Source organism: Danio aesculapii, chromosome 9 (genome assembly GCF_903798145.1).
Source record: "Danio aesculapii chromosome 9, fDanAes4.1, whole genome shotgun sequence".
NCBI lineage: Eukaryota > Metazoa > Chordata > Actinopteri > Cypriniformes > Danionidae > Danio > Danio aesculapii.
In genome coordinates, this window is record NC_079443.1 from 38,657,543 (window position 1) to 38,679,157 (window position 21,615).

The window sequence follows — 21,615 nt, forward strand, 5'->3', positions numbered from 1 at the left end:
GTCACCAGAGCTCCTGGAGCCAGTATTTGGGCTGGGCAGAATATGCCCAAAATTCACTGCGGCAACCCTCCACCGGACTCACGCCATTCCAGTGCGTCCTGGGCTTCCAACCACCGCTCTTTCCCTGGGATGGCGAACCATCTGATGTCCCCGCAGTGGATCACTGGTTCCGGGAGAGCGAGAGAGTCTGGGACGAGGCTCATCAACATCTGCAGAGGGCAGTCCGTCGAAGCAAGGTAACCGCCGATAGAAGAAGGTCTGAAGAACCCAGATACACACCCGGACAAAAGGTGTGGCTATCCACCCGGGACATACGCATGCGACTGCCCTCTCGCAAGTTAAGTCCCCGATTTGTTGGTCCCTTCACCATCGTGGAACAGGTTAACCCCGTCACCTACAAACTACAATTACCCTCTCACTACCGTATTCACCCTACATTCCACGTATCACTCCTGAAACCCTATCACGATCCTGTTCTTCCCTCCACAGAGCCTGACCACGAAGAGGAACCCCCTCCTCCACTGCTCCTAGAAGAAGGAGCCGTCTACGCAGTGAAGGAGATCTTGCGTTCCCGACGTCGTGGTGGCCAGTTGGAGTACCTGGTGGACTGGGAAGGGTACGGCCCCGAAGAAAGGACATGGGTTCCCAGAGCTGATATTCTCGATCCTAGTCTCATGGTGGAGTTTCATGAGAGCCACCCTGAGTTCCCAGCGCCTAGAGGCAGAGGGAGACCACCACGGCGTCGGAGGTGTCGGCCCTCAGGAGCGGGCCCTGGGGAGGGGGGTACTGTCATGGATTGGTCAGGCTCTCACGACCCCCACTCACGAAGATCACCATCACCTGACTTCTAATGAGCACACAGCTGCATCACATTCACGAGCACCAGATAAAAGCACAGCACTCCAGTCGCTCATTGTCCGGGCTCGTCTCGACGAAAGCGGACAACTGAGCGACCACTCAGCGTAGTCATCCTCAGCTAAACAAACGATTTACTTACCTGTTCTCTTTGTATTCCTCCTAGTCTTCCTGGTCCTCCCGAATCGTCCTGTCTTCCAGTCCTTCCAAGTCTGTGTCATCCTCTGTCAGCTGTATCTGGTGTGTGCTGTCCATCCTCGTGTATTCCTGTTACCCAGCCACGGAGGAAAAGACCCCAACATCATTCCTGATCCTCCTGGCTATCCTTCATGTGCTCCTTGTTGTCATTCAATAAACACCCTAACGTTTCCTTACCTCTGTCTCCTGTCCGCTTCATAACACTTACAGGGTTGAGCTTATTTTCTTTATATTATAGCTATAGGTCTGTTAAACAGAGCATCTACAGCGTGAGAATGAGAGATGAACCTCCTCATTGTTTACTTTCACTTTCACTCTCGTGTATAGGGAAACATTTTGTGCGCACAGACATCTATTAGCCTATAAATAATTATTTTCTTTTATTAAGCTCAAAGATTTGTTTCAAAACTATTGCTAAATTCAGTTCTAATTTCCAGCGAATGAATAAATGAACAATAATAATGAAGTGTGGTCAAAAAAAAAGTTATATCCTAATACACATGCCCCATATGGTCTAAAACCTGACAGGTGGGCAAATCTAAGCTTGTTTTTAATAAAACAAATATAAATATGCATATAATGAATAATACTGCTAATAATAACATTAAACAAAAGCAAATTGTCATGAATAAACTGAAAAAGCCCCCCGAGATGAAGACATGAAAGTATGGTTTTTATATTTATATAGGCTAGAAAATAATATTTTTGTAATATTTTAATCTTTTATATTTATATCCTATATATATCTTTAATATTTTAATTCTTTTTCATTTGTAAAGATATTTGCGTGTACATCCTGTGCGTATTAAGCAATGTGTAAGCGAGGTGCACAACTAATGCGCTCTGCGCTGGACAATAGACCAGCTTTGATCTTGTCTATTGAACAATCTATTTAAGTTCCTCAAAATAGCAATGCGCCAGCAATGCGCCTCAACACGCCTCTTTTTTTAGATCAGAACGCCTATGGGTGCACATATGAGCGCAAATGCATCAGCTATTTAAACAGCATGGCGCAAAATGTCAAAACGACTCTTGCGCCAAGCTGAAACTAGCAAACAACAATTGCGTCGCGCCTTACGCCACATTGTGTATGATAGGGCCCAATGTATTTACCTTGTATTTACCTTGTAACTGACACCTTTTTCAGTCATTATATTTTGCATTGGCCTTTCTCCAATCAATAAGTAATAGCCCTGTCTTTGTATACATCTAAAACCTCTCGTACTAATCAGTCTCAAAAGTGAGAACTAGAAAATGAACACCAGTCCAGCAGCAAATTAAATTTAAATACATTTAAAATGTTAAATAAAAGTAAATAGTAAATTAAAATGAAAATCAAAATAAATTAAATATATAAAATAAAAATAAAAATTACAAAATACATTTTAAATTAAATATAAAAAATAAATTAAAAATGTTAAATAAAAATAAATGTAATGTTTTAATAAAATGTAAAATAATATAAAAGTTAAAATAAAATTTTAATAAATGTTTTAGCTAAAACAATGGGCACTCATGAATGGGTGATTCATAAAATGCTAGGTAGCAACTTCTGAGCAACCACTTTGAAAATAAAAATAAAGTAAAATAAAATAATAAAGTAAAATAAAAATAAAAAAATATAAGAAAATTTAAATTGAAAATTTTATTGAAAAATTTATTAAAAACGAAATTTAAAATTAAAATTAAATTTTAATAAATGCAAAATGTTAAATAAAAATAAATAGTAAAATAAAATGTTAATCACAATAAATGAAAAGTAAAATAAAATAAAATGTAAAATAAAAGTTTAAATAAAATTTTCAATAAAATTTTAAATCATATTAAATAAAAATAAAAATAAAATGAATATGTATATGACAAAATAAGTTAAAGTAATAATAATAATAATAATAATAATAATAATAATAATAGACGTAGTAAATAATGTTGAGACTATTTTGCTGAAATTATTTTGTTCCACAGGATCTTAACGTATCTCCAATAGCAACAGGTATTAATATAATTTTCTCTGTAAATGTTTTTTAGACTCTCAACCTTGGGTGAACTACACCTTTGAGCATTAAATATTACACATGCAGATAGTTTAACTTGCATAACTTTGCATATTGTTTAGAACATTTTTGTTTATTCATTCATTTATTTTCCCTTTATTCATCAGGAGTCGTCACAGCAGAATAAACCGCCAACATATCAAGCATATGTTTTACACAGCAGATGCCCTTCCAGCTGCAACCCAACTCTGGGAAACATTTTTGTTTAAACATTACAAATATTTATTTAAAAAAATGATTTTAAACTTATATTTACATTATAGGTAGGTATACATAAAATATTTAAATGCAAATTTATTGCACAATATTTCTAGACAAAGTTTGCTTCTTTGGTGTACTGATTATACAGTTTGAGCATCTTCAATTCCAGACAGATGAAAAACAAGAAAGCAGAATCCCTTAATACCACCTCCTCCATATATTTACATGAAAGACATATACATGGAATAAACTCAAAGCGAAGATTCCTTCTACGGGGTACAAAAACTCATTTCAAGGTGGATTTTGTCATGCTGCATCGTAGTGAGCAAAGAGATGCACTTGACTGTTATTCTGTATTTGTTGTAATTCAGGCATGAAAGTGTGTGTATTCATGACAGACGTATTCATTCACACCTGCGGATCTGTTTTCCAGAGAGGTTGCCTGTCATCATGCTAACTGCCGATAGGTCTGTTCCACTTTGTTAACCTGTGGCTGATTGACAGAAATGAGTCTGGCAGCTATTCATTCAAAAAGTTAATTTAAAAAAAAGAAGCTGAAAACAACTACAAATACAAAACAGAAACCTCTACAAAATACCTTCAAATGTGTCAGTAAATATTTTCTCAATCCTCATACCAAAACACACAACAGGTCAGCAAAGGTGTGAAGTAACAAATTACAAACACTTAGGGTGCTTTCACACCGGTAGATCGATTCTCTTGTTCTGAAACAGGGATTAAAATTGTTACAATGTTGCTCTTTGTTCTTGGTGCGGTTCACTTTCACACGGCAAAGTTTCTAAACGGACTAAAAGAGCTAAAACAAGTCACGTGCGAGTAAACTCTACTCACATTGGTCAGAGTTTCACGGTTTATTTTGCAGAGTCCTGCTCAGCTGTCATGCGTGCTTTTTAAATTAATTGAAATAAGCGAAAAAGCTGCGCTTTCATTTTGAATAGTGACACCAACAGACATCGGTGGTAGGAATGACATCCCACACTACTTATTCATTCATTCGCATGTTCTCCCTGCTTTCGCCTGGGTTTCCTCTGGGTGCTCTGGTTTTCCCCACAGTTCAAAGACATGCGGTACAGTAAAAATACCTACTGTATGATGATTGATATGGCCTCAAACTATAACTAAATGCACTACAGAATATATAAAAGGGCTACTTTTTACTCATACTTTTTTACTCATTACTCTACGTGGCTACATTTTTGGGTAGGTAATGGTACTTTTATGTGAGTATGTGATTTTCAGTACTCTATGGAAGCTAAATATGGGAAAAAGTAACAAAAACCCAGAAAGGGTCAACAGGAGTAAATAAAATAATCCCAAATTTACTTAGATAAGAACAAAGAGGCTGACAAGGGATATGTAACACATAAAACTACCATAGCCTTTAAGAAATAATTTTCTACAGTCACTTTTACTCTTAAATGATCATTATTCAAATGATTTGACCACACATGGGTGATTGGCCAATCAGATTCAATAGTCGTGTAATAAGTTTCATTAAAAAAACAATATGTAAGAGAGAAACAGCATACTAAAGCCAAAGCAAAAAAAAACTTAAAAAGAAAGATAAAATTGCTTCAAAGTCCAAACTGTCATGACTTGCTGCTTTTATACAATGCAGCAACAGCAATTTAATAAAACATGCTGATGTTCAAGTTAAATTTATGAACACTTATAATCATAAAACAGCCGAGGAGATCACCCCAAACTGTTATATACTGTACTGCACATAGATGAAGGCAAAATATTAGCCCCCATGTGAAATGGTAATTATTTTTCAAAGTGATGTGAGAACTAGACATAGTGTTGGTTTCATACTGATTACTTTATCAAACAATATTTGTTTTCAACATACACTCGCTGCATTTTAAAATTAGACACTTTAAGCTTTCTATAGATATACAGTTGAAGTCAGAATTATTAGCCCCCCTGAATTATTAGCCACCCTGTTTACTTTTTCCCCAATTTCTGTTTAACGGAGAGCAGATTTTTTCAACACATTTCTAAACATGATAGTTTTAATAAATAAGTTCTAATAACTGATTTATTTAATCTTTGCCTTGATGACAGTAAATAATATTTGACTAGATATTTTTCAAGACACTTCTATACAGCTTAAAGTGACATTTAAAGACTTAACTAGGTTAATTAGGTTAACTAGGCAGGTTAGAGTAATTAGGCAAGTTATTGTATCACGATGGTTTGTTCTGTAGACTATGGAAAAAATATATAGATTAAAGGGGCTAATAATTTTGACCTTAATATGGTGTTTAAAAAATTATAAACTGCTAATTCTAGCCGAAATAAAACAAATAAGACTTTCTCCAGACGAAAAAATATTATCAGACATACTGTAAAAATGTCCTTGCTCTGTTAAACATCACTTGGGAAATATTTAAAAAATAAAAATAAATTCAAGGGGGGGGGGGGGGGGGGGGGGTTCTGACTTTAACTGTATGTCTCATGTCTGTGTGTTTTGTTTTTGCGGAGTTTTGCTTCATTTTAGTGACACGTTTTTAAAAACAGTTCGCAGAGAGACAAAAGAAAGAAAATGAATGAATGAATGTATGTATTGCCTCTTCTTGTTGTATCGCTGAATTCCTCCTCAATTGTAAGTCACATTGGACAAAAGCGTCTGCTTAATGAGAAATTGTAATGTAAATGTAAGTATCTATCCATGTTTCTTTGCTGACTATGTACAAAAAAAGGGTAAATAAAATAAAAAAGCATAAAACATCAAGTCCATTACCTTGAGTAGTTTTGACAATAAATCTAATACATAACAAACTGTCTGCACGCTCAGTGTGAGGACATTTAATGCTTTGACACCTTCAGCCAAGTCACTGAAAGCACACACTCCCGCTGCCAATACCTCCGGACAAACTACTACTAAGACTTTGGAGGCATTTTTGGCTGCTCTCTTGTTCTGCCTCGCTTCACTCGTCCCAGGCCTGCCCTCCCTGTTTTGCAGGCCCAAACCCCAGGGAGCATTGCTTAAGGTGTTCAATTTACCACAGACAGATGGAGACTCTGTTGTTCTGATTGCATTACCATATTCTGTTCCTACCGGGGCAGTGAGCGAAAGGGGACAGGAAAAGGAGACAAGAAGAAATAGATCAAATGAGTGTGAAGATCGGCAGAGATGGGCAAACATAGGAAGTGTATTGACAATTATATACAACCATATTTGCTGTATATATTTGGGAAGTAATATATATTGTGGAAAATAAATCACACCTTACTGTAAGTGAAAACTCCACTACAGCATAAGCCTGTAGAGAACTTTTCATTCAGCAAAGTTGCAATTTGCATTTGTTGCTTTGAATACAAGTCACAGGATGTTTCAGATAAGATAAAAAAATATGATTAATTCTGGAAAATATAGTAGTTTGCTGTATGTTCTGTAGAGCTTTAAAGTGAAAGTGTAAAAAAGTTAGAAAGCTACAGTGCTAGACAGTACAGTTATGTACAGTGCATCCGGAAAGTATTGATAGTGCTTCACTTTTTCCACATTTGTTTATGTTACAGCCTTATTCCAAAATTGATTCATTTATTTCCTCAAAATTCTGAAAGATTTTTAAAAACTGTTGCAAACTTATTAAAAATAAAAAACCTGAAAAATCACGTGTACAGAAGTATTCACAGCCTTTGCTCAATACTTTGTTGGTGCACCTTTGGCAGCAATTACAGTCTAAAGTCTTTTTGAATATGATGCCACAAGCTTGGCACACCTGTCTTTGGAAATTTTTGCCCATTCCTCTTTGCAGTACCTCTCAAGCTCTCTCAGGTTGGATGGGAAGCGATGTTGTACAGCCATTTTCAGATCTCTCCAGAGATGTTCAATAGGATTTAGATCTGTTTTCTCCAAACGTAATGCCTGGCATTCACTCCAAAGAGTTCAATTTTAGTCTCATCAGACCAGAGAATTTTGTTTCTTATGGTCTGAGAGTCCTTCAGATGCCTTTTGGCAAATTCCAGGTGGGGAGTGGCTCCCGTCTGGCCACTCTACCATACAGGCCTGATTGGTGAATTGCTGCACAGATGGTTGTCCTTCTGTAAGGTTCTCCTCTCTCCACAGAAGAACACTGGAGCTCAGACAGAGTGACCATCAGGTTATTGATCACCTCCCTGACTAAGGCACTTCTCCCCCGAAAACTAAGCTTAGATGGCTGGCCAGCTCTAGGAAAAGTCCTGGTGGTTCCAAACATCTTCCATTTACGGATGATGGAGGCCACTGTGCTCAATGGAACTTTCAGAGCAGCAAAAATCTTCCACAGGTAAAATATTTGGTTATATTAATTTTCTTTTCTGAATAAAGACAGACATAAAAAGACATAAAAGCTGTAATATTGAATACCATCTTTGAACATTATTGCGTAATCCAATGCTTTAATGCTGGTCAAAAATGACTATTTTGTGCCCAAAATCTAGGCAGTGAAAATAACTTATCAAAGATGTCATTATGATTTGATCTTTACACGTAAATCGACAGTTCTGTTAGTGAAATCAGTTCATTTCAGCAGTTTTTTATTGCATTATATAAACATTTTGACACTTTTCACATCACTATCTTAAATCCTAATTTAAATGATAAAAGCACTTTTTCCCATTTTTAAACAGTAGACAATGTCATATAATGCAACAAAGTAATAGTCAACTGAATTTATTAACAGACTTACCAATCTCTGAATAGAATCAACATAATCATGATGCCATCTTTTTATTTTCTGGCCTTTTGGCTCTACTTCAGCATGCTGTGCTGATGATGTTCGCCTTGCTTGACTTTGAATGTCTCATGACCCTTCCTATCTATGGAGGATCAGAGAGCTCTCAGACTTCATGAAATAAAGCTTAATGCTTTATTTGTGTTCCAAAGATGAACAAAGGCCTTACAGGTGTGGGACGACATTAGGATGAGTAATTAATAATAGATCTTTTATTTTTGGGTGAACAATCCCTTTAATTGTGTATCTGCTTTTTTAAAAATCTGTATTAACAATATTGTCCCCAATGAGCCTCCCCCGGTCCAAGTCCTGCATCATAAGTAATTCAATTTAGTTAATCTATTTTAGTTTTCTGTGTTACACTAATAAACAAAATGGGTAGAATATAAAAATATACAAACAAAAATCAAAAACCTTAGTCTTGTAAAATAATACTTTCCTAAAAACACACATCACCAAAAAGACATCATCATCGCCAATCAATATCGGCTATAATCCAATATCAAGCATCTCTAACTCACGCCATTTCATTTTTTTCATCTTTCTTTTTCTCTTTGAAAGGCATTTTAGATGAAGTATAGCATGTCACACCTCAGTATTACACTAAGTAATTATGTTCCATACTAAACTTACACATTGGTGGTGAAGATCCCATAGATGAGGTCCTGTTCAGGCAGATAGAAGGTGCTTTGTAGCTCATTGTAGTAGAACGGGATTTCTCCTGATCGTGAGCAGTTGAGTCGGGCCTTTGTGAAAGTGGTCCATGTGTCCTCCAGCAAGAATCGGCCTCCAATGTCATTCTTACACACCCGCGCCACCCGTGAGTACACTGTTTTACCACAGTCATGCTCCACTGCATTCTCCCTCAAGAAGAAGAAGGTGAAAAGACCCACGTCATAAGCCGAGATGAAGTGAGGCTCTAAAGGAGAAGGAAAACAAAGCGTGGATAAAGTCCTTATGGGTATAACAAGCATTTCAAATGGTAACATCTCTGGCAAAACTTTCAGTAATGCAGCATAAAGTGGCTTAAATGCAAAAACAATGACTTTACTTCCACATAAAACTGGCCTGAATCCTATTCCTGGGATTTTTTTATATCCACTTAGGACTAGAGCAGAAAACTGTGCAAAAATGATTTTGAATACACAAAGCTGTCCCGTCAGACCAGGTGGCGGTGGTCTGGATTGCATTAGGCAGAGTTAATATCGCACACTCTGAATAATGTCTTGCCCCCAAGGCCTGTTTATTCCCCAGCTCATCCAGTAATGCATGCTGTAGATATTCACCTGTAAACAGGCATGACTGTAATCACTGCTGGGGCCATCGCAGCAGTTTACGGGAATGAGATTACTGTTACGCTGTGAAGCCCAGGAGAGCCATCAATAGCCGTAACTGTTTTTGATTCAATTTTAAACACAATAAATAGCAAATCTCAGAGGACAGAGACCCAGGAACAGCCCAAAGAAAACTCTCCATGGGACAGAAGAAAACACTACTGCTAGATCTGCATAAACAAATTGTGTCAGATTGATCTGGTCAAAACTGGACCTTTGTGTATTGCACCATGTGTAGGAACCAAAAAACCATTAATGCAACCCATATGATTCTGCAATCATCTCAAACCATACAATAGTACTGTTATAAAATAGAAAAGTACTATTGTATTTTTATGGAAATGCTTGAAATATTATACCACTTTACCAAGCTGTTTTGTTTGTGAATTTTTTTTAGAGCACCTTTTAGCATGCAAATAAACTAACATACTCCTACCAAGCATATATTTTCTTTTGTTTATAAAAAGTCTAATAGACATCTAACAGATGTCTAAACTAGGTTCTAAGTTTGGCTGTCAGTGAGTACGTTTACATGGACACCAATAATCCAGTTTTAATATGATTAAGAAAATACTCTGATTAAGAGTCTACCACGTAAACAGCAATTTTTGATTAATTTATTCTGATTAAGGGCATAATCGAAGTAAACAGAAATCAAATTAAGACATGTGGAGTATGCTGACTTTTGTTGTACTAATAAAGTGCAGCACAGACATGTAAACACCGCAATCAAACTATTACTGTCGTGTAGGATTTTCGCAGCATTTTGCGACAGGATAGCCTACATACACGACTGTTTGACACTATTCTCTGCACCTAACGAGACAGTGAACGACCACAGATGCATGCATCACAAAATGCGGATTTTTATTTTTTTTACCCGTACAGTGTGCAGTATCAAATTCCATTAAAACTATACACTCTTCCAACATTTCATACGTGCATCCAATATCTCGTTTGTCACGAGGGGCATGCATGAAATGTTCCCGAATGAAAGTGAAAGTGCCAAACTGCAGTTAAAGTCAACAAATTAAAAATGAAACTCCAGAGAACATGTGGATAACGTGGTGACACAATGACGTTAATTGAATTATGTGCTATAACATGTAAACATTCAAAAAGCAACTCCTGTAAACACCTTAATCATATTATTGTCTTATCCAGATGAAGGCAAATAATTTAATTACTGATGTCCATGTAAACATTGTCAGTGAAAGTCTAATAGACGTCTAAGAATATCCCAAAACTAAACTAGTCATCAAATAAACAGGGATGAATCTAATACACTGATCTATTTAGTGTATTTGATGACTAGTATAGTTTTGAGCTATAGACGACTTTTAGATTTTAACTGACAGTTCAAGTTTAGCATTATTTTAGATAAGTCGTCTATGTTTAGACATCTATTAGACACAAACTTGCTTGTTGGGCTGTATGAATATAACAAAGCAGAATAAAAGTTCCCTCTCATTAACCTTCTACACCACACTCTACCGAGGAACACTTTGTAAGGGGTGAACTTTAAAGTATACTGTATATAAGTCTCTTATAATAAAAGTCTATAATGCATGTGAGAATTGTTGTCAAACAAATATATCTTCCATTTAAATTTACAATGAAACATTATAACTTCACTTCCACCCATATTAGACTGAAGAATGTGGTCTAAGTGAAACATAGTAAATACCAAAACTGATGCATTCAGCACTTCAACAATTACTTCCCTGTGACTGCATGAATTAATCAAGTCATTTCGCAAAGCTGGATCGGGCAGGGTGCGAGTGAGCTGATTTGTAAGGGAGCGCACATGACAAATGGTATTTTCCTTCTTTCACGTCGAACGTAAATACAGCCTCATTTCCACACCGCCACTCCATCAGGGCTCCCTGTACGTGTGTGTGTGTGTTTTATCTGCAGGCTGCAGTCAGGGGAAAACACTAAGCTGGAAAGTGAATTACGAGTCCCAATAAGCTCCAGAGGAGAGAGGCATGTGCTAATAGCCACGCTGTTGGCAATGATGCTATTCCTCATTGAATCAGAGTGGTGCTAAAAAACAATATCACATCTCACTTTGGGTCCGACCCCACACAGGCTCAGTGTTAAAAAACATTCAGTCAGCACCTGGCAGGGCCAATACAATAACAGTCCAGATAGATTCATTCGTGGACTCTTGAGGTTTATGCTGTTCTTTTTTCTGACCCCCATTGAGAAATATGTTTTTAATTCACACCTCCATTCACATCTCTATTCATTCCGCATGCAGCTAAGAAACATGATTGAAAAGGTTAGCAGTTTTTCTTCAGCTGTGATGAAGGTGTATTTGAGAAGAGAGTGCAAACTACTGATAAAAAAAAAAAATCTCAATAATGTTGTTACCTATTATTAGGCAAACAACTGCACTCATCCGGCCACTTTATTAGGTACACCTTACTAGTACTGAGTTGGACCCACTTTGCCTTCAGAACTGTCTTAATTCTTTGTGGCATAGATTCAACAAGGTACTAGAAATATTTTTCAGAGATTTTGGTCCATATTGAAATGATGGCATCACACAGTTGCTACAGATTTGTCGGCTGCACATTCATGATGCGAATCTCACGCTCCACCACATCGCAAAGGTGCTCTTTTGGATTGAGCTCTGGTGACTGTGGAGGCCATTTGAGTACAGTGAACTCATTGTCATGTCATTGTCAGAAGATGGATAAACTGTGGTCATAAAGGGATGGACATGGTCAGCAACAATACTCAGATATGCTGTGGCGTGAACACGATGCTCAATTGGTACTAATGGACCCAAAGTGTGTAAAGAAAATATCCTCCACACCATTACACCACCACCACCAGCCTGAACAGTTGATACAAGGCAGGATGAATTTCACGTTGTTCATGCTAAATTCTGACCCTACCATCCAAATGTTGCTGCATAAATCGAGACTCATCAGACCAGGCAGCGTTTTTCCAATCTTCGATTGTCCACTTTTAGTGAGCCAGTGAGAATTGTAGCCTCATTTTCCTGTTCTTAGCTGAAAGAAGCGGCAGCCGGTGTGGTCTTCTGCTGCTGTAGCCCACCCGTCGCAAGGTTGGATGTGTTGTGTGTTCAGAGATGCTCTTCTGTATACCTTGGTTGTAAAGAGTGGTTATTTGAGTTACTGTTGCCTTTCTATCAGCAGGAACCAGTCTGGCCATTCTCCTCTGACCTCTGGCATCAACAAGGCATTTGCGCACACAGAACTGCCACTCACTGGATATTTTCTTTTTTGTGGACCATTCTCTGTTAATTCTAGAGATGATCGTGCATGAAAATCCCAGTAGATCAGCAGTTTCTGAAATACTCAGACCAGCCCGTCTGGCACCAGCAACCATGCCATGTTCAAAGTCCCTTAAGTCGAAGTTACAGGCAAAACGGTGCTCGTTCACGTGAGTAACGATCACACAGAGTGAACTATCAAAGACGTGATCTGAGTGAATTGCCAATGAGTTGCTGACACCCATGAGATAATTGGCATGCTAAATATCTGGAGCTGTCTGCGATTCAAAATCATGCCATGTGTAATGTGTTCTGATTGAAAATAACATCGGCGATCACCTACAGCCAATGAAAGAGCAGCATCCACTAGTATGGGTATCTGCAGGCCAGCGGGAATTGGGGGAGAATGGCTTATTTTCGGTCTATTAGGACCCAAGAAATGGAGGAAAATCTAGTGGAAACTTGTCAGGAGCACCTGTGTCTGCTTGACGTGTCATCTGAGAAACAGCACAACCGGGTCAATAAAGGAAAAAAGTTGAGGAGAAATTGCTAATTCCCTTCAAAACCCAGGTGAGCAAAATAAGTACATTTTCTATCCCACTAAAGACTTCTTTTCTCATTATGAAGTAAATAACAAAAAATATACTACGTGACCTCATGTTGTTTCTATGTCACTTCTCATGTGTGTTTGGTTGTGAGACGTCGTTTGCAGACCAAGACAAAGTTGTCGGCGATTCTCCTATTCTAAAGTCATGCAGTGTGAAACCACCTATCATCGATCCATCTTGCAGTGTAAACAAAGCATAGATGGAAAGCTACCCCAGATAGTCATGCAACGTGAAAACATCTGTGATGTGACTACTTTAACAATCGTGCAGTCTGAACTCGGCATGAATAAGAACCAAATGGCAAATTTGCACAATTCTGCAAGTCCGATGGCCACGGAAACCTTCAATTGTTCCAGACCTGTTTGACTTTCTTTCTTCTGTTGAACACAAAAGAAGATATTCTGAAGAATGCTAGAAACCTGTAACCATTTCATAGTATTTGTTTTTCTCACTGTGGAAAGTTTTCCGCTTTCTTCAAAATATCTTCTTTACTCATAAAGATTTGAAACCACTTGAAGATGAATAAATAGTAAGTAAATTACATTTTTTGTTTGAACTATCCCTTTAAGCAGTTTAGAATGGTTGGAGAATCATCATCCATAATATAAACAATATAACCCATATTCTCAATTTACCCAGAATCGTGCAACTCCAACCCCTGGTTAATGTGCATGCTTCAACACTCTTTTTTTGTCTTACTCCCTCCTCAAGTGTGTAACCTACAGAGGAACTACAGCCCGGCTGGGTGACATGAAGCATTGCAGCTGCAATTTCACCCTCTCTCGGCCATGTGGAATAATTACACTGCTGGATGTCTGAAAATTAGTCTGTTTCGCCTAGTCTTACACTTGCACCACCATTGCTAACTCTTCTCTTTCACCTCGGCTACTCCCTGACACCTCCTCTGTGCCTTACAGCTCCAACATCCAAACTTTCTGCTTTTTCTGTTTTGAATGGTGTTGGATGAGTATTCTTTGGGAAAAGGCACAGTGTCAGCAGCTGGGAGATTATTGACACCTTTTGACTTTGTGCAGGAAGTGTGCTGAGTTTCGTTTGTCTCTTTGCTTGACTGGTTTCTCTGCTGACAGGCCAAGGCAGCTCTAAAACTCTGCCTTAGACACAAAAGATACAATTGTGAGAGGGCAGCTGAGCTTTTGTTGCTCTTTGCTGAAGAACAATCTAAAGCTAAGACTAGGCATCACGAAGGGACTCACCGTCATATGCACTTACTGTAATGTAGGTCAGAGTAAACACAGACTAAGTTTATTAAATAATACTGTATGTACCCAGATTGCAGAATATTGTTAATGGAAGAGACAATGAGACTTTCTTAAATTTTGTGTGGTAATAGTACTTCCTAAGGGAAAGGAAAAGAAATCACACACTGATGCACTTACTGTATAGTAGGTAAGAGGAAACTCCTAGCATCAAAATTCCTAAAATCATCTGAAATAAAATGAAACCTAACTAAAATATAAACATAAAGGGTTTAATTTGCTTTAGCTGGTTCCAGAATAAATATTGTCATTTTATTTTAAGCTAAAGTACATAATTAAGCACAGGCACTTACAGTATGTCAGAATAAACATTAATTGTTGATATTAACTAAAACAATAAAGGATGTTTTGCTGCTCGAAATGAAATAAACATTAACTGAAGAAAAACATAATCATTTCTCACTTACATTTGGTTTGTAAATATTGTACTTTGGTTTAAAGCCATAAAGCAAATGAGCCAACTAATTTAAATAAGGCATATTAGGCATTTTGAAGGATTCTGAGATTAATCGATGCTAATATATATATATATATATATATATATATATATATATATATATATATATATATATATATATATATATATATATATATATATATATGGCTTTCGGTACCGTACCACTTTTTGGGTACCTTTTCAAAAGGGTACCTAGCATGACAAAAGGGTAACAAAAGGCGGAGCTAGATGCGCAGTTGAACACTATTGGTTTACAGAGATACGTCACTAGTGCGTACACAAGCCAGGAGAATGAAAACAAAGGAAGCACCATTTTTAATACAAAGCCGAGACATTATACCATTATAATATATAAATATAATAATGAGCCATGGTCTACCTGAGCTCAAGAAGAACCAAAACCAAGAAGAACAAAATCTGCCATGTGTCCTGTTTTTGATTAACGAGGACGTCTAAAAGCGGAAACGGTTTCACTTTCTCCATAGAGCTCACGTGCACTTGCTGCGCGTCTATATTTGAAATAACAAACTTTTTGAGCTGATGGTAATAATGTGCGCCTGAATATTGAAGTGCTTCTCACATCCAATCCTTTTATAAAGAGACAAATGCGAGAGTGAAGCGCAAAAAAACAACATCCGGAAAAAACAAAGGAGCAAATGATTCTTTCAGCAACCTAAACCATGAACAAACTGCCATGTTTAACTACTATCATCGCCTTTTGTACTAATATGAACTCGGAATGACGGAATTACTTTGTAACAGGAGGTTACATGTGCTCTAATTGGTAACATATCGGAGACTGTAACGGTCTGTATGTGTTAATTTATGTTGCATTTATTTATTTATTTATTTTATATAATCGCAGATGTTACAGTAGGCTATTTTGATCATTGATCTGCAGTTATAATCAAATTATGTTCATAGAAAGGTTAGTAATGAACATTTCTACACAAGTATTTATGTGTATAAAGCATCTGTTTTGTGAGAAGTGCTTCTCATATGATATTTAAACGACCTGTACAGTTTTACTTTGACATTTCCTCGAGTGAGAATGACATCGACTGAAACTTTCTGTACTGTTGGTATCCTTTTGGCAGCGGAAACACAAGCCTTATAAAGGTGACCTGTACCGCACAGTACTGTACCACTCAGTGGAAACGGGCCATAATACATACATAATTCTGATTTATAACCTGTTGACTCCCTTGACACAAAAAAAGCAAATAAATAAAGAAGGAAAAATATTTTTAAATTAATTTTCAGATATTATTTTTATATATAAAATTACATGTATTTTGAAGTATTGGCAAAAACAATGATTAAATGATATCTGCAGTATCTGCAGGAAAAAAGAACACCCAGAATACCAGGCAAAGGTGCAGTTTCTCAAATGTTGCTCAGAATATTAAATCAGTTGTCAGCTTTGTCTCAGATGATTCTCTTAAAATGTCTTAGATGTAAAAAACACTAACAATGCAATACTGGAAGAGAATGGAAAAATAAACGCATGTCACTTCATGATGAGAATTTCTTGAGCTCAAATTGAAACCTAATTTCTTTCCTTATTTTCTGTTTTATTTCTCTTGGCAAATCTCAGAACTTTGTCATGCTTTTTTCAAATCTACAAAAACTATGCACGAATATTTTAAATTCAGACTGAAGTCAGTGGGAGACTTAAGCAAAAAAGCACAGTTTGTTTCAATTTAATCTCATTGCTGTCTCGGGCAAACAATCTGTGATTTGTCTTTCCTTTGGGTTGTGCTATTAGCACGCACAAAACTGAATAAAGTCTCATCATCACTTTTCACTTGAAGACCAACATTCTGCAATTGCTGCATATTAGTAGGACAGAAAGAAGAAAGAGCTGTAAGAGACACGTTGAAGCTTTCCAGACGATCTCTGACGGATATGAAACCATCAGACAAGAGATGATGAGATTAATGTACCATTAAGCCATTTGGAGTTGTACTGGGCGGTCCGTAAAGGCGGCATTCCTCCAAGGCTGCGGTAGATGACAGGGTCCCGTCCAGAAAAATCGATGACCGTGGCTGCGTACAGCTCTCCATTTTCAGTTACCACCGCCGTGGAGTTATGACGGGGGTCGTAGGGACAGCGGGCCACTCCGTTCACCCTCTCCAACACTCTGCTCATGTTCCCTGCCTGAGAGAAGGATGCAGTATGAATCAAATGCACACTTTGAGAAAAGCTCCAGTTTAGACAGCTCATTTAACTGATAGATGCTCACCTCTCTGGTGATGCAAAGGGGCTGGAAGGCATTTGTCCCACAGGTGACCACCTCTGTCTTGTTGACAAGCAGCACCCGGATGTAGTTTTGACACTCCAGCTGCAGGGGAAGAGGCGATTTATAGTGACAATAGCAGCAGCATCCTTAAAATGATATAGAAATGACTGCTATGACATAAATTCACTATGCTAAATGTTTAATTGAATAATTTTGTTAAAACACCAGCTTTTGGCAGCTCCATCAAATTGTAAGACAGGAAAAAACTTTTAAAGAAAATGAAGGGGGATTGTGGGATTTAGTGTTGTACTATAGCGTACTGGGTTAGAAATCACATTCTGGCCAATAATTTGGTTAAACAGAAGGAATTCTTAAAGAAATGCGAATGGAATATTTCCAATTTAATTTGATTTCAAGCAGAACAAATAAAAAAATAGTTGGAAATTCAATAAAAAAAAAAAAATCCAAACAAATGTTTAAGCTTGTTCCTGGTTAGACATTTTCTTAATGTTTTTAAAAGACGTCCATGCTGAATTTATTTGAATTAAAAAAAACTGTGAGATATTTTTTCAGCCATTTCTAAATCTTTCAGTTTCACATGATCCATTAAAATCATTTTAATATGACATTTTGGGAAAAAATGTCCTACTATTATCAACACTAAGCCCACCCACCCCCCACCCCCCCACCCCCATCCCAATCAAACCTTGCTATAAATAGAAACATACATAAACAAAATAAATGTCCGGACTTTCATATTTAATGTTGGTTTTTGGGTATTGCTCGATCATACTGTATGAGAACCGCTTCAAAATCAATATAAAAAATGTCCTTCATCCTACTATGACAAAAAATTCTAACATGTCATTTCATTGCCTGTATTTCCAGTGAGAGCACTAAAGCTTCCAAAACTGAGATTACTTCAGCTTTCATTTGTACTATTACAATCCAAAAATAATCCCATCTAACATTCGATCGGTGTGTCATGGCATCAGCCATTTTGCGCAGCTGACTGCTAAAGTGACAGCGCTTCAAAAAGGAAAGGATGTGAGAAGCACCCTAATGTTCCCAAGGTATGAAGCCATGCGTCTTAAATCAACAATTAAAGGGATCAACTGATTTATCCAGTCTATTTGGGAAGAGAAATGCCACCATGTACAGTTCATTATTTTTATCTTCAGAATGATATAGAATTGTATCATTAAAAACGGCCTGTTGTAATATAAATTCACTCCGTTAAAGGATTAATTGAATAATTTTGTTGAAACAACAGTTTTGGCAGCTTTGTCAAATTATAAGACAGGAAAGAGATTTACAGTAAAGAAAATGTAGGAGATTTTGTGTTGATTTTGCATTGTACTACTGTACTGGGTTAGAAAACACATTCTGGCCAATCATTCGGTTATTTACATTTGCTAAACAAAAATGGAAATATGCTTATCAGGAATCCTTAAAGAAATGTTAATGCTATATTTTAAATTTAATTTGATTTTAAATGGAGCAAATACAAATTTTGGTCACACTTTATTTTGATGGTTCGTTTGTTGAATTTAAGTTACATTGCATCTATATGACAACTAATTCTCATTAGATTATAAGTAGACTGTTAGATTGGGGTTAGGGTTGGGGTTAGGGTTAGGGTTAGTGTAAGTTGACATGTACTTGCAAAGTTTCTTATAGTCAGTTAAATGTCTGTTTAGTAGCAGTATCAACAGATATTAAGCAGACAGTCTACTAATACTCAAGTGGACCATGAAAATAAAGTGTTACCAAGATTTTTGATTGAATTCTTAATAAGAACTTAAAAAAATAATTCCCAAACAAAAGTTTATTTGTTTAATAATAAAACAATTTTCGGGGGTTTCTGAAGGATTGGCATTAGTCATTTATTGCAAAAATAAACAAATAAATAAAACAATAATAATACTAATACTGTGAAATATTTTTTCAGACATTAATAAATCTTTCAGTTTCACTTGATCATTTAAAATCATTTTATTGATATATTTTCAATTTAATTTGATTTGAAATGGAGCAAATAAAGATTTTTAATTGAATTCCTAATAAGATTACTTAAAAAAGAATTCCCAAACAAAAGTTTATTTTTTTATAATAATTTTTCCTGGGTTTTCATAGGTCATATTGCATAAATAAATAAATAAATAAATAAATAAATAAATAAATAAATAAATAAATAGTTGAACTTTTTAAAAAGCATTTAAAGACACATATTTTTGATCAAGTTTTTAATTGACAGTATTAGTGTTTCTGTACTTTGATTTTTAACTTGTTTATGATATATTTTCTTTTAGTGATGTGTTCTTTTACCTGTTTTTTTTTTTTTTTTTTGGTTTTCTCTTATTGTGAAGCACTTTGTCACTTAACGTCTGTGAAAGGTGCTATATAAACAAATCTTTACTTACTTACTTACTTACTTTACTTATTTACTTACTTACTAGAAAACCCATGAAATAAAAACGTTTTAGGGTTGGTGAAAACTTGTTCTTCAATTTTTAAAGATATAAGCATTTACTTGAACACTAATGATTTTAAAACCTATCCCCTGTAATGCTTGAATCTGCTAGTGGATTTTCATTTTTGCTGTTGCCATTCAGAGAGTAATATGCTCAAATAAAGAAAATACTGACCCCTGGGCTTTGAAAATACTGAATAAGTAAGCTGAACATATTGCCCTCCCACAAACCTCAACAATACCCGCTCCCTTTATCCAATGAGCTGTCAGCGTTTTGAAAGAAATGTGCCTATTCAACAGAGAACCTGGGGGTTTAAAGTTACCTCCGTCTTCCCTTTGCTTTGACAGGACCTCCTGGTGTCTTCGTCTGGGCCCCATTCCGTTGCCTAGGAGACCAAAATAAACCCCAAAAAGTGACTTGCCATGATTCACAGTTGCCCAGCAGCTGTTTGTAATAAAAGGAGCCAGGTTACGCAACTGTTGATGCTAATATTGCATTTAGCCAGATGCATCAAAAGACTTATTGTGGTGTTTATTGTGTAAACAGCATGATAAGTGGGCCAGCGGCTTAAAAGGGTGAGGTAACTAGACAGTTGGAAGACCAGATACAATTTGCATGTAAATACCATCCTCTAGTCTCATTCAAGCACAGAGACCTCGTCGTGTTTTTTTTTTTTTTTCACCAGCACAAGCCACTCTATTTTCTCCTGCCCAATTATGCCCCTTTAGAGCTGCGTGTCCAGCCAACACTAATAGAGGCTGCGCTTAAGAAACTGCAGGCCTGCTGTCTCAAGGTGGAAATATGCACACATACACTTCCACAAATGATTCAGTTATAAGCACAACACTTCCACATTTGTCTCTCGGCTTGAGATGCATTTCAGACATTGACTGGAGGTCTAAATAAAGTCCATTTGTTTATATGGCATGCTAACAATGTGACAAGTTTTGGCGGGAACAGTAGAAAAGCTTCATTGTGGATAACCAGATAAAATTGGTGGTAATTGGTTTGCTGTATTAATAGCACAGCCTCCTCTCACATGACCTGCATGTTGTTGCTTAAGTGAGTCAGAATATCTGAACCTGCATAGAGGAAGATCAGATGGTAAACAAGTGAGAATAGAAAAGGACAACTTGATTTGGCAACCTAATACGATTTTTCAGGATTTTTTTATTAAGCCAATTAAAAAAGTAGTGTGTAATGTTGTATTTAGACTTGATTAAAGCGGCCATTTTCTTGAAGAGAATTTTCTTGTTCTAGCTGAAAAAATGACAGTACAACAATAAAAGCAAAATTGTTGAGTTCATTTTGCTTTTAATGTTGTACTATTGAACTAAATTGAGTTGTGAATAATTAAGTCCAAAAGTGAAATGGATATTAGTCAGGCTTAATGAAAAGAAAATTTCTCTGGTGTGATAGCTGTTGCAATGCGCCTTTCAGATCTTGTTGATGGGTGACTTTAGGGGGTGAGTGTAAAGGAGGAAGAGTCTAAGAGGAAAGGCTAGAGAGCCCTTGAAACTGAGATTTTTCAGGACCACACTAGAAACCTAGGGGTGATAAAGTTTCCCTGAATACACACCCTACAACGGCAGCAAGGCTGCACACATTTGCGATTGTCTACAGACGAAACACTTTTATACAATGACTTGCCTAATTACCTTTACTTGTCTAGTTAACTTAAATAACTTAGTTAAGCCTTTAAATTGCACTTAAGGCTAGTATCTTTAAAAAATATCTAGTAAAATAGCATGTACTGTCATCATGGCAAAGATAAAAGAGCCATTTATTCTCAATGGTTAAATTTACACATTTAGATACCACCTTCTCATCAATCCAAGTTGTTAACAACAGCAAATCTGTCAGGTACCCAATACCTCACAGATCTAGTGCTCTTTTGTTTGTGTTTGCATTCATGTGTGTTTCAGC

At 36.7% G+C, this 21,615-nt stretch overlaps 1 protein-coding gene across 2 annotated transcripts in view; it reads right to left on the reverse strand.

The window, feature by feature from the left end:
- Positions 1–21,615, reverse strand: part of sema5ba (sema domain, seven thrombospondin repeats (type 1 and type 1-like), transmembrane domain (TM) and short cytoplasmic domain, (semaphorin) 5Ba) — a 286,878-nt gene that overhangs the window by 92,024 nt on the left and 173,239 nt on the right. For both annotated transcript variants that reach the window (XM_056465657.1, XM_056465656.1), the window contains exons 6-9: positions 20,012–20,074; positions 17,219–17,317; positions 16,920–17,133; positions 8,684–8,969 (exon numbers count right to left, since the gene is read on the reverse strand). In XM_056465657.1, the coding sequence (XP_056321632.1) occupies positions 8,684–8,969; positions 16,920–17,133; positions 17,219–17,317; positions 20,012–20,074 (662 nt within the window). The remainder of the gene's footprint in view (positions 1–8,683; positions 8,970–16,919; positions 17,134–17,218; positions 17,318–20,011; positions 20,075–21,615) is intronic.